We start from the raw sequence: 14766 nt of genomic DNA, 5'->3' as shown, positions 1-14766 counted from the left end.
GGGGGGGTTCTATTTACCTTGTGGCTGAGACGAATCTTCTTGCTGCAACAAAGAAAACAGAGAAGAATTTCTATGATTAGTTCAAAAAATCGAGGATTGGAGAAGAGAAATTTGGGATCGGAGACTAACGCTTCGGCATCAGGAGGAGGGAATTGGCCATGGACAGGGGAGAAGAGATCAAGAGCTCGTTTTAGGGATTTGACGCTAAGCTTTTTCAGCGACTGTGGTTCTATTGATTCGGCCTCCGTCGTGGGAGCCGGCATCGTTCTTGCGGTTAGGGTTTACCGAGCGAGAGAGAATGAAGTTGTTAATGGTTTTGTCTTTTAATAGAATCGATGATATATATGTTGAGCTCTTTTGTTTTATTTACACATCTACCCTCCAATTTCACGATTGGTTGCGCCGGAAACTACAATAAAGAAAATTAACTTCTTTTATTGGAGAAATGATAGAAACAACATGAGAAACTTCTTACATTCGTTTTCAAGCATACCCACAATAGACATTAGTAATTTAGTTACAACAAAAGCTATTTCCTGAGTCTCTCTCTCTATTTTAGTTATCGTCATCAGACATGAAAGTTGGTCTTCTTCTGAGAGACTCAAGCACATCCGCCGATGGTCGACCACTCTGTTTACCTCCTCCAAGGCTCAACCTTAGCTTCGGAACGCTCATTGCGCTCAGAGGCGGCGTTGCAGCTCCACCGTTCACTTCTCTCAGTACCAACCTTGCCGCTTTAGCCGCCATTGCATCAGCGGCCGCAGATACCACTCTCGATTCCAATCTCGAATCCCTAACATTCTCCTCCCTTGCTGCTGTTGCTGGTTGCTCTGGTTCGCGGCTTCTATGACTTGTCCCGCAACCAACCCCTTGGTTAGCCATGGACCTTGCCTTTGCAGCCTCGTGCTTCTGCATATCGTAGACGAGCTCTTTCTGAAGCTGTTTATCAGCGACGAGCATTTCTTCTATCTCGTTCTTGTAGTCTTCCAGGAGCACACGGAGGCAGTCCATGAGCGAGCCTGTGAGAGGACTGTTCTTGCTCTCCAATAGTCTCTTGAGTTCAATGAAGATTGGAATCGTGTTCTGAATCAAACCCTTCCTAACAGCTTGCGTTATGGCTCTTCCTTTGGCAGCCGCCGCGTTGGAGTCTCCACCTTCTTCTTCCATCTCTACTGTCTCAGACGAAGATCCTCTTGAAACTGATAAACGGATCTCTTTGCACGCCAAGATCTGAAACGCATCCTACACCGCGAGAACAAACACGGTAAGAGAACTCATCGATGGCGACAGGGAAAAAAAAGGGCTCAACAACTTCCAGCTAGATTGGAAGTTACCTGTAGAACTGACTGACCAGTTACATCTTTTATGTTGAGCATTCCATCAGAAGCAGCTGCGAGGACCTCTGCACATAACTTTGCAAATGTGGCCAGAAGATGTTCTGGAGCCATTTGTTTAAGCAGAGTAACGTAGATCTGCATTCTTTTAGACCTAGCTCTTTCATCATTTCCTCTGTAGAACGATTGCAACCAAAAAACACACCCACTAAATCATCCACGCCAAAATGACAAGTTACATATAGAACATTAACTAGGCTATGTATAAGCATAAGACGAGTACCTGATAGAAAAAGCTTGATCCTTTGTTCTTGATTGCTTAGCATCTGAATTATTGTGGCCATTGTGGGCGTGGCAATCGTTTAACACATAAATAGCTTCCACAAAACTGTTGTAAGCTAAAAGTGGTGCCTTGACTATAAGCAAAATGGGGATAATATTAATCAAAATACCACCGATTATACAATAACAGGGAATAAAGGAATGCCTTTCATGGTTGTTCCCAGAGTTTCATACCTTTAAGGATGTTTCCAAATAAAAAGTCTGCAAGTCGACGTATCTTTTCAGATTCATCCACAAGAGATAGAAGGAAGCCAAGGAAAAGAACGCCTCTCCACTTCACATAATCTCTCTGAAATCAAAATAACAAAACCTGCTTATAGGATAGATTTTTCAACAATGGAAGGTGAGGAGTCTGTGGAGAATGGCAATACCTGTAATAACCTTGAGAGAAGTATGAATGTCTGCCTTCTAACAACTTCACAAGGATCCCGAAGACGTTTAGTAATCTTTGGGATGTAACTATTTGGGTACACAAACCATCAGTCTTTGTCATGTAACAATTACGTATTTTTAACATTTGAGAAAAGACTAATGAAATATTAATGTTCTGTGAATAACTTACCACTCTATCATGGCTGTATAGGGAACACAAAAGTCTGTCATCGCCACTACAAGATTGTTACGCAAGGCTGCACAATCACTCTTTTCAAGCTCCTGTAAGAGCAAGGCATCAAGGAGCTCACATAGGTTACAATAAACAGCAGAGATAAAGGAAGCTGCCAGTCACTGAAATTTTCCTTCCCAAAAATAATCGAAATGATAAGTGGGCAGAGAAATCAGCAAAGGCAAATCCACCGACCTGTGCAAAGAGAGGGATATATCTTTTAGCAAGCTTCCCGTCAGCCAAACAAATCTTCGCCATGGTCAACCAAGACTGACTATAGAGAGGAGGAGCTTTCTGCTTCAAGCAAGCATTGGCTTGTGGCAATTTGTTTTTCAGCTTTGAATCAGCACTTCCTGAAGTGATTACAGTATGTAACAACGGAACAATTTTGGTCGTGTCAGCTGAAGGATATATAATGACACAAGATCCAATGGTATATACTGCTGTGATTGCTTTTGATAACTTCTTGGATACAGAATCCAGTTTCTTGCTTCTCCTACTTCCAAGCATTGCTGGTGTGGCGAAAGAAAGATTATTACTGGAGATCCCCTCGATGTACTTCTCAGTGACCTTAGATGCCTTAGATAAAACTTGTTCTACCCATTTCTTGACAAGCACATCCGACTCCTCCGGGATACGCGCTTTCTTTACGCACAAAGTTTTTAATGCTTTAACATGTGCATCGACCTGTCATTGAATAGCATTTGCTAAGATCATGAGACACATGAAACCATACATGGATTAGCGATAAAAAAATCCATCCACAAACCAGTGAATAATATAATCTGATCGATTCAAGCATTCAACAGTTGCACTAAAACCAGGTCCCATTACACAGATGTAGAGGAAAAAAATATATCTATCTGAAGGAATACGTCCAATACAAAACCCAGTATCTTGCTACGCCTTCGAAATTTGATATCATATATGAGATCGAAAAGCTATTAATCCAATGATTACCTCAGCAGAATGCAGGTTAAACTTTTCGATTTTCTTCAGCAAATTGTCGGCCAGATCTGCAGCAGGCTCTGGTGGCAGCTGAAGGGAAACATTGGAGATAGTTTGCAAAAGAAAAACTCGATCCCCAGCCCATGTAGAAGAATTACACTCTACACCCTCTTCATCACCTTGTCCATCTGTTCCTTCTGAAAAGCCGCATCATCAAAAACACACATTCAAGAACTGGTTTACCTAGGGCAGTAGTTACAATTGAAACCACGCTACTAAGAGCAATAAGTAGAGAGGTAAGCGAGTTAGTTTAGATGCCGTATAATGAAAACTGGCTAACCTTGCAAGTCATTTTTGTCTAGCAACTGCCAATGATGGTGAAGAAACTCCCATTCGACAGACTTTGGAAGAAAAACTGACACCTCTGAAAGAAGAAACCAAGCCCCGGCAGGAGCTGTCCATTTATTTATTGGCATTGAACGGTTTAACCAGAGTGATTCAGATTCCTTTATGATACTCTGCAGCGCAAGGGCAACTCTTGGTTTCAGTTGCTTCTTCTTGCCCAAACTTACACATATTTTCTTTACCCAAGGGGAAACCTCGCTGTTGCAGAGCTCCCTTAGGAGAACCAAAACTCCTTCTGGAAACAACGCTTCAATGTCTCTGTCTAGATCTTTTGAGCTAGAGCTCCAGTTGTCTGGGAGAGAAGCACTGCCCTGAGAAAGGGAATTTCCCGCTCGCGATATTCTCTCCAGGACTAGTTCATGAAAGACATTCTCGCATTCTTCTTGGATGCTAGTTTCATTGTCCACGACCATCCGAGGGACAGAATGTAACCATTCAGTGGTTACAACTTCATCTGTACATATTCTGAAGGCCTACAGTGAACAGAAAAAGACAATGATTTACATTATCAAATAAAGAAAAGGGAGCGAGAGGCATATGAACAAGTCACTGATTTAACCTATATTTAGAAATAAGTTAGACAAGATTTTAGTACTAGCAAAAGAAACAATTGTTATACGTTCCCTCATTCATCCAAATGACTAAGACGCACAATCATTCATTCATTCATATAGAACATTTCGGCCCTCCAAATTTGGTTTCCTCAAATTTAAGATAGTAAAAGACAAAGCATACTCGTATCAAAGTAAGGGAGAAGGAAGACACTGAGTCACAGAAAACATACCACGGAAAGAGCTGAAATTGCAGCCTTTCTAATACTTATGAGCGGATCAGAACAAGATGTACCCAATGTCTTTAGGATACTAACATGAAAGCAACCACCCAAAAGGGATGTCAATTTTGTAACTAGAAGAAGAGCTGCTCTCCTGGTAGCCGCCTTCTCATCCACACATCTCTTCTTCAAAAGGTCAGTTATTCTACCTTTTCCCTCTGAAGTCTCACCACCAGTAAACCCAAGGGTTTGTTTCAGGATCGACCTACTCCTTCCATCACCAGACAAAAACCCCACAACTTGAGCCAAGTTGGACAAAGCTCGAGCTCTAATTAAAGCGCTTGAATCTGAACACCGCTGCACTAAGGCATTAACACAACCCAATCCCCACGAGTCTTCCACGCTATCCTCTGAACTAATACTTCCAAAGGGGTTTCCTAACGAGCTCATCATCAAAGGTATAAGATCAACAGCTAATATCCTCAGATTAGATTTCCCTTGACCCATCTTCATCACAAAATCAACAAACTCCGATTGGTCCTCAACCTCCATTGCCTTTACTATCTCCAGTATCGCCTCCACAGCAAACCCACGCGGCTCAGCCTTCTCAGGCGCCTTGTGAACCAAAAACTTAGGCAAATTACAAACAACTTTTTTCAACTCAGAGTTATCTTTAGCCAAACCCATAATCTTCCTTGACACAAATCCCAACGCGAAGCTTCTCGCCTGATGCTTCCCCATCAAAAGCAACGGTGTCAAAGACTTCGAAATCTCAGCGGCTGTCAGAGCTCAACACTCCACCCAGAATCCTCCCGCACATTTCCATCAATCGATCGTAATTCAAAACCTAGTAAAGGAATCTCGCTCACAGTCTGTACCAAAGACTTCAAGCTATCGGGAAATCTATCCAAATGAACAAAGCCCAGAACCGAGCCCAGACGCTCCAGCACTCTAAACACCAACTTCGCATCGAACCCACCCTCTTCCGTTTCGTCCCCATCTTCACGCCCTGGGTTTCTAGCGTTCTTCCTCGAACCACCACCGCGTCCTCTCTTCTTCTTGTTCCCTTGAGACGACGCCGCAGCTCCCGAATCCTCCCGGCGACGAGGTTTGAGGTAGCGGCGAATCGATCCCAGCAGAGAGAGAAACGCGACGGGGGAGAAGAAAGTAAAAACGGGGCAGAGAGAGATAGGCCTCGGAGGCTAGAATAGCCAGACGGCCGGATTCAACCGGAGAATCCATGGCGGCGGAGAAGCAGCGGAGGAACGATGAAGCCGTAGAGGAGAGGCTGACGTAGAACCGATCGAGGATTTCATCGTCGTCTGTGTCGAGGAGAGACTTGAGATCCGCGACGAGTTCGTGGTAGTGGGATTCATCGTCTCCTCCTCCTCCTTCGAATCCTGCGATGATTCTAGCGAGCAAAAGCTCCTCATCCATGGCGAGTGATACTGAGAGGACTTGGGATTCTTAGGGTTTTATGTCACTGTTCAAAACATTTTGGGATTCCCGCGATCTGACTGCTCTTATCGAAATTTAAAATTGAACAAGGAAATAAAGTTAGGGGCAAATTAAAGAATTTGAGACAAAGTAGAGTCCTTGATGCGTAAACTCGGGTTTGGAGGTTACATGCCTGATTAACCCTAGTCTTTTAATTGCGGTTCTTACCTTCGGGTAAGAGACATTTCTTAGTTTTTTTTATAAAAAAAACTAACAAGCATCTCTTAAATAAGAGATATAACGGCATGATTAACTCTGGTATCTTAGTCGGGGTTTTTAACTCATGATTTGACATCTTTTTTGTTTTTTTTTTTACATTTTTCGGCTAAGAGACGGCTCTTATATCTCTTACCCGAAACTAAAAACCTAAGTTAAGAGACTAAGGTCAATCATGGTCTAAAAGCCGTCTTTTAACCAAAAAGTATAAAAATTAAAAATTAAAAAAATATCAAATCATGAGTTAAGAACCCGGGCTTAAAAACCGGAGTTAATCATGCTCTATCGTGTGTACAAACAAGAGTGTATAACCAATATTAGCTGGTACGTAGCTCAAGTAACAGCAAACATAACGTGGTCGACTTTACGATGTTTCAACTCTTTTTGCTTCTTCTCTGTTTTCTCATTTATTCTCATTTCTTACAAAGCATTGGTTCAGGGCCGTGAATGTGGAGCGGTCGAACAAGGCCCGAATATAAAAATAAAATTCTTAAAAAAAATTTCAACAATATATACATAAATTATAGTTTAAAACTTCAAAATTTAAATACAGTACATACTAATTTAGAGTTTATATAATTTATAAAAGAACGTTAAACATATAAAAAATGTTAACATATTCAATACATGTTAACATATTTAAAGTGTAGTTGTGTGTTGGACGTATGAGTTTAGATACGATACACTTTTACTCTACACTTTTTAAACAATCAGGGTGGTTTTTGTGATGCTGCCCAAAACCAGAGATCGGTTTTGTCGATACAAAAAAAAAAACATGGAGCTTCGACAACTCCTCCGTAACTGTTTCGACTTCAAATTCGAATCCCTCTCATCATAAAAACGCTTTAGGCTCAAGCAAAAGCATTTTGATTCAAATTTAAGTAACCCCACACATTTTGTTTTGCCACTTGATGTAATAGTTTGTTCTCAGCAAGTAAATCGATACAAACCAAATTAATTGTTAATTTGAAACCTTCATTATCAGAGGTATGGCATCATACCTTAACTATATTGCCACATAATCAATCAGAAACCTGGAATATACTTATGTTTTTCATGATTTAGTATAAATACGTAATTTAGGTCCTTGAACATCTTTAAGCAAATCAACTTTTTTGCCGTGCTATAAAAAGTATAAACTATCTGGTCACTGCTTACTTTTACGTGGGTAGATAGAATCTTTAGCTTCCATCAATATAGTATATTGGCATATGCAACATTTCCAGTTCGAAAATATACTTCAAAAGTTGTGGCAATAATGACTTACTTATAGAAAACTCAATGAGTTGAATGATTTCAATTTTGATTACTAATATGTACTGATACTATTACCAAAACAGTAATCATGTATCACAATTTTATATTGTTATAAATCCAAAAGTGCTACAGTATGTATTAATTCACCTTATATAGTAATCTACTACACCAATTTTATGCGTGTGATCAAGACCGTCTCAATTATTTTTTGGACCCTGTTCAAAAATATTAGCGATATATTTAAAGCATAATGAAATAGCTTTAAAAACTAATAGTTCTATTTATATATATTTAACGTTCTTTTATAAATTATATAAACTCTAAATTAGTCATTACTGTATTTAAATTTTGAAGTTTTAGGCTATAATTTATGTATATATTGTTGAAAATTTCTTTAAAATTTTTATTTTTATATTTAGACCATATTCGACCGCTCCACATGCACGTGCTATTAGACGGCCCTGCGTGTGATAATAAACATTTTCTATCTACTAACTCATGGTAATTTAGTTGTTGAAAGACCCTCTTTAATAACTTATCGACTAGACTCTTTAAAAATTAAGCTCAGCCCAACATCAAAAAGAAGAAAGACGGTTGAAGAAAACCCGAGAGAAAAAAATATGAAAAGATCTACTGACTTCTCTCGGTAATTAGGGAGGAAGACATTCAAAGGAGCATTCATTCAAATACACGAAATCAGCAAAGAATTTGAGTTTATAGAGAAAGTCGTTTCTCATATGGTTTATTGTTTTGAGCTGATTTTGATAGTTTTTCTTTGTAATTGAAAGATATCTCTGTAATAAACGTTTTTCAATTAAATAAACTCAACACATTCATATTTTCATATGGAATAAGCTGAGTTTAGATTCCACAAGAAGAAGAGATTTCCGATAGTATAGATTTCTCCAAGGTCAGAATTAGCAGCATGAAATGAAATGTGTGTGAGAAATGGATGCTCATGGCTTAGATCAATGCAATGTATAAAAACATTGGGGGGCAAATCAAACATTTTATGAAAGTTAAGGGGGTTCTTATTAGTTACTTAAAAAATTGGTAGATGTTTCGAATGGTTGTTTGTTGTTGTTAATTAATAATAATAATAGTACCTTGTCAAATCACCTTGGTCTCTCTCTCTCTCTCTCTCTCTCTGCCCCGGCATCGCTTACGGGATAGGCGACGAAAATTTGAATCAGATTCGCCTCTCTTCTCTCTCTCTCTCTCTCTCTCTCTCCATACCCAAACAATACGTCTCGCTTAGGGTTCCTTCCTCCCTCCCATAGATCTGATCGTTTCCCGAGAAAACTCCAGATCACACAGATCAGGTAACCTTTCCTTGTAACACCTGAGATTCATCGACATTTTTGCACCATTCTCTGATGAAAGCTGAATCCATCGATTGAATTTTAGATTCCGAAGGAGAGTGAATCAAGTTTCCAGGTGTTAGTCGCAGCTTCCTCTCCTCATGGTGAGTTTTCGCAATCGATTTCTCATTAGACGGAAACTTGTTGCTGATGATGTTATCACTATTGACTGTGGCTTTTGTTTTGGAGGAAGAGTCGTTGTTGCTCTGGCTCCTCAACGAAGATCACAGCGCCTCATGGGCGGCCATATGCAGCAGAGTAATGCTGCTGCGGCTGCGACGGCGTTGTACGATGGAGCTCTGAACAATGCGCAGGACCTGGAAACGAGGCTGGGGATGCCGTCATGGCGCGGTGGCTCCAGTCCGCTGGTTTACAGCATCTTGGGTCTCCTGTTGCTTCCGCAGGTACTGATCAGCGTCATCTCCCGAACCTTCTCATGCAGGTAGTAACTTCTTCCTTTAGATTCTTGCATATACTTTTATATGGTTTCTTTAGTATGCTCAATTCTTAGCTCTATATGTTTGTGATCAGAGCATGTATCATTCTTAATTAGAAAGTTTTGGGTATATTTTTTCTGCTAAAGCTTCTAAATGTGTGGAAGTAGGATTCTTAACTGTGTGTCATGTCCATTGGGTTCTATACATGTGATCATCGTTTTGGTCATTTTTTCTGTTTTCAGTGGACAACTCCTTTATGATATATTATTTTGTATTAGGGTTATGGAGCACAAACTGCTGAAGAGAAGCAAAGACTTTTCAAATTAATGAGAAATCTTAATTTGAATGGGTAATCTGCTTCTGAGCCGTATACACCCACTGGTCAAACATCAGCAGCTATGCCCCCTTCAGATGGGTTTTATTCACCTGAGTTGAGAGGTGACTTTGGAGCTGGCTTGCTAGATCTTCACGCAATGGATGACACAGAGCTGCTGTCCGAGGTATGTTTGCAAGGGAAATTAAATCACATAACTTTATTATTTTTGCCGGTTTGTGACCACATACGGTAGGATGAGGAATATCTTTGAGCTCTATCTTGGTTGTTGCTACTTTTTTTTTTTGTTAACACCCCCTTTACAATCTTTTATTGACGCTCACCTACCGGCTATGTATGATTCAGCCCCATTATAATCATCTTTTGGACATAAACTTAGTCGGCTTTTGATTTGAGACCTGGATACCGTTGTTAGTCAACATAATTACTACTGTTGTGAAACTTATCATATAGATATTGAAGTTAATTACTTGTTCAAGTAATTCATTAACTTAGAGGAGCTATTGCAATTAAAAGGAGTCGGGAATGTGGTCTGTTTGGTGGAATTTTTCTTTCATTTTCCGCTGCTTAATGATAATTATTTCATCGTAATAGTCACCAACTCATTGATTTCTGAACCGTTTGAGCCATCGCCTTTCATGCCAAGTGTCAATCAGGCTTTTGAAGAAGATTTCAGTGTGCCAGCTAACCAGCAAGAGCGACAAGAACAGGACGCTGAACCTTCGAGCCCATTTCCTAAGAGTGAAAAAGAAAGTAGTGGAAGAGAGAACAGTGTAGCCAAAATAAGAGTAGTGGTATGGCATTTCTTTCGATCTTGTTACCTGGTTTCCCACTGCTTGGTTGTAATTCAAGCAATGGTCGTCATCATTGGAGAACTATACATATTTACATATTTATTCAGGTAAGGAAGAGACCGCTGAATAAAAAGGAAACCGCTAAAAAGGAGGACAATATCATCACTGTCTCTAATAATTCTTTGACCGTTCACGAGATCAAATTGAAGGTTCGTGTGTGCGCTACATTAAAAGATAACATGACATCCATGATTCAGTTCAACGAGATGAAAGGTCATAGACCCTCTTCATTTTATGTTTTTTTTTCTGATATTGAATGAAACTTAATCTTTGTTGGTGCAGGTGGATTTGACTGCATATATGGAAAAACATGAGTTTTGCTTTGATGCTGTTCTGGGTGAGCATGTTTCAAATGACGAGGTAATTTAATAGCCTTAAGGAATTGAAATCTACCGGCAACCCTAGTGGGGTGCGTTATTGTACTTCAAGATGCGAGATAACATAGATTAGTTTTAAAATAAACTAACCATGTGAACTTTAAATTATAGTCTAGCATTCCTGTTCGTCCACCTTTTTTCTAGTTTGATTTCCATTTTAAGCTGTGTTATATATTCTAAAGTTGTTTACTGTTCCCTTGATCAGGTGTATCGGGTCACGATAGAGCCAATTATTCCCACGATTTTTCAAAGAACCAAAGCTACCTGTTTTGCATATGGTCAAACAGGTACATAATTATACTTTTGCCATGGGAATTATTTCTTAGGTCAATGTTATTGTAATAAGTCTAGTATTCCTATCGCCTTTTACTTTATACTCGTTAATATTATCTTTTTGCTTCTGTGACCTTGATAATGTTTTGCTTTAATTAGGTAGCGGTAAGACATTCACAATGAAACCACTGCCTATACGGGCCGTTCAAGATCTTATGAGGATGTTGAGTCAACCAGTATATCGTGATCAGAGGCTTAAGTTGTGGCTCAGTTATTTCGAGATATATGGTGGAAAGCTCTACGATCTTCTCTCCGAGAGAAAGTTAGTGTTTCTTTTTCTGTTCTCATATCTTTTAAATGGCACATTTGGTATTATGAGTTTTTTTTTGGAAAAATGCCGCTGGACAAAAACGTCAACAGCTTGAGCTGGCACATTCAAATTTATTTTCTTCATTTGTATGCCATTGGACATTGTAGTATATATATTTACTCTTCTATCAGTCTCCATACTCTAATACTGTTTGCATGTATTAGAAATGCATGTGAATAGTTGGCTGACTAATAAGTGGCAACCCTAGTGGGGTGCGTTATTGTACTTCAAGATGCGAGATAACATAGATTAGTTTTAAAATAAACTAACCATGTGAACTTTAAATTATAGTCTAGCATTCCTGTTCGTCCACCTTTTTTCTAGTTTGATTTCCATTTTAAGCTGTGTTATATATTCTAAAGTTGTTTACTGTTCCCTTGATCAGGTGTATCGGGTCACGATAGAGCCAATTATTCCCACGATTTTTCAAAGAACCAAAGCTACCTGTTTTGCATATGGTCAAACAGGTACATAATTATACTTTTGCCATGGGAATTATTTCTTAGGTCAATGTTATTGTAATAAGTCTAGTATTCCTATCGCCTTTTACTTTATACTCGTTAATATTATCTTTTTGCTTCTGTGACCTTGATAATGTTTTGCTTTAATTAGGTAGCGGTAAGACATTCACAATGAAACCACTGCCTATACGGGCCGTTCAAGATCTTATGAGGATGTTGAGTCAACCAGTATATCGTGATCAGAGGCTTAAGTTGTGGCTCAGTTATTTCGAGATATATGGTGGAAAGCTCTACGATCTTCTCTCCGAGAGAAAGTTAGTGTTTCTTTTTCTGTTCTCATATCTTTTAAATGGCACATTTGGTATTATGAGTTTTTTTTTGGAAAAATGCCGCTGGACAAAAACGTCAACAGCTTGAGCTGGCACATTCAAATTTATTTTCTTCATTTGTATGCCATTGGACATTGTAGTATATATATTTACTCTTCTATCAGTCTCCATACTCTAATACTGTTTGCATGTATTAGAAATGCATGTGAATAGTTGGCTGACTAATAAGTTGTTGCTGAGCAGGAAACTTTGTATGCGAGAAGATGGTAGACAACAAGTTTGCATTGTTGGCCTGCAAGAGTTTGAAGTTTCGGATATTCAAATCGTAAAGGATTATATCGATAAAGGGAGTGCTTCAAGGAGCACAGGATCAACTGGCGCCAATGAGGAATCTTCTAGATCACATGCTATTTTGCAGCTTGTTGTCAAAAAGCATGTGGAGGTGAAAGAAACTCGACGAAATAATAATGATAATAACGAATCACGAGGGAAAGTTGTGGGGAAGATTTCTTTCATTGATCTTGCTGGCAGTGAAAGAGGTGCAGACACCACAGACAATGACCGCCAGACAAGGTAAGATCATCTTTGTCATCTGTTAAAAGAGTATTGACCTCCCCATCTATGTAGAACTTAGGTTTAAAATGATTGTTTGGCCTCATGGATAAAGTAAATCTACCTTCTACCGTCAGGATGACTACTCTTGATCTGAACTGTTCTTTTTGACTATGGTTGTTTCTTAGGATTGAAGGTGCAGAAATCAATAAGAGTTTGTTAGCTCTCAAAGAATGTATCCGCGCGCTGGACAATGACCAGCTACATATTCCATTCCGTGGAAGCAAACTAACTGAAGTGCTCCGTGACTCATTTGTTGGAAACTCAAGAACTGTGATGATTTCTTGCATCTCTCCAAACGAAGGATCATGCGAACATACCCTAAATACATTAAGATACGCCGATCGGTATGTTTTTGATGAGCTAAAAACCTTTCTGAGATAACTCTCGGTTTCATCTCTTGAACTCATGTCTGTAATTTACTAATTTTACAACAGGGTTAAAAGTCTATCTAAAAGTGGAAATAGCAAGAAGGATCAAACCTATAACTCGTTGCCGCCAGCTAATAAGGATGCGTCTTTGGCTTCTTCTCAACTAGCTTCAAACGATGCAGAAGATGTCTTTGAGCCTCCGCAGGAATATAATGCACAGGAGACAGGGAGAAGGGTAGAGAAAGACAGCAGCTACTCTACTTCGGGTATTGAATTCAAGCAGCCTACAAATTACCCATCTTCATATCCGGTCAGCTTTAAAGAAGAAAGTGGAATACCATCGATATCAATGGACAGAGGAAGGTCAGATATGAGCAATTCTTTTGGCGGCGGCTCCACCAGTCAAAGGATTCAGTCATCTTCTTATTCTCAAGACGCTTCAGATCAGGAAGAAAAAGTGAAGAATGTATCACCGACTCGTAGGAAAGTTCCCCGGGAGGAAAAACCAGAAAGATATCTAAACTTGTCAAAAAGAGATTCCATCAGTGCGTCTGATGTTCCTGCGACGATAAACTTCAGACAGCTCAATAGTACTGCCGCCAGTCGGAACACGAGCGATGGTTCTTCAAGGCAATATGAAACAATAACGGAGCCACCTTCTCCTGATGAAAACATTAGTGCACTGCTTGAGGTAATAACCCCATCTGGTTCCAGGGAATGTAATGAATTTTGCAAAATTAAGAAATCTGTACTGCGGTTTAATTATAATTGGGTTTTGATCTCTGGCAGGAGGAAGAGGCCTTAATTACAGCACACAGAAAAGAAATCGAGGATAAGATGGAGATTGTTCGCGAGGTACAAAATAAAGCCATTCACCTACTTTGTTATTGGCTTATGTCTTTTGGTTATTGCAACATTGTATTGGGTTTGAGCAGGAAATGAAATTACTAGCGGAGGTGGATCGGCCAGGGAGCATGATTGACAACTATGTGACACAACTGAACTTTGTCTTGTCCCGTAAAGCAGCTGGGCTCGTAAGCCTTCAAGCCCGTCTAGCTCGGTTCCAACACCGTCTGAAAGAACAAGAGATCCTTAGCCGGAAGAGAGTTCCGCGCTAGAAAAAAAAGGGAATGAAGTTAGTTTTTGTTCCAGCCAGGTGATCTTTTCTTCTACTAATGCACACGACTCTTCCATCCTCATGTTTTTGTGAGTTGGGGAATGTGTTTTTCTTTTCAATTTGTTTCATTTTGTGTTTTTTTTTGTCCTTTGTCAACATTTGTATCCAATGTCTTCTACAAACTTATTGATGATGAAATGTTGATTGAAGTTCGTTATACTGACTCTGACATAGTAGCAGTCATGTGGAACTCTTATACATAAAACAGTTCGTTGTATATTTGTAACACATTTGTGTACAGTATTTGGGGTAAATTGTGAAGCTCGTTTGTTTATGTGTCCTATCTGGTATAATAGTTGGTCGTGATACATAGAACATGGATGTCGTGTAGTTAAGATTAACTCTTTTTATAAAAGAAAGTTAAAATTGAACCTGGTCGACACTTTCATAATTTGAAAACTTGTCATAAATATTTGGAAGAATATACTATAAACA

The 14766-nt window shown here is 39.4% G+C and overlaps 1 protein-coding gene and 1 pseudogene across 1 annotated transcript; one reads left to right on the top strand and one right to left on the bottom strand.

Moving 5' to 3' along the window:
* Positions 1-555: 555 nt before the first annotated feature.
* LOC106320781 (condensin-2 complex subunit D3-like) lies at positions 556-5882 on the bottom strand. Its single transcript, XM_013759140.1, is given in 13 exon segments — positions 556-1242; positions 1335-1509; positions 1618-1750; positions 1851-1965; positions 2048-2135; positions 2239-2330; positions 2476-2967; positions 3241-3425; positions 3569-4106; positions 4418-5195; positions 5197-5253; positions 5255-5587; positions 5589-5882. Coding segments are annotated over 13 exon segments (3927 nt in total). The 5' UTR covers positions 5843-5882.
* A 2617-nt stretch (positions 5883-8499) lies between these two features.
* LOC106320784 lies at positions 8500-14488 on the top strand (annotated as a pseudogene).
* Positions 14489-14766: the final 278 nt, after the last annotated feature.

Source organism: Brassica oleracea, unplaced genomic scaffold, assembly GCF_000695525.1.
Source record: "Brassica oleracea var. oleracea cultivar TO1000 unplaced genomic scaffold, BOL UnpScaffold01063, whole genome shotgun sequence".
In the NCBI taxonomy this organism is placed as follows: domain Eukaryota; kingdom Viridiplantae; phylum Streptophyta; class Magnoliopsida; order Brassicales; family Brassicaceae; genus Brassica; species Brassica oleracea.
This window is presented reverse-complemented; position numbering and strand designations above follow the sequence as displayed.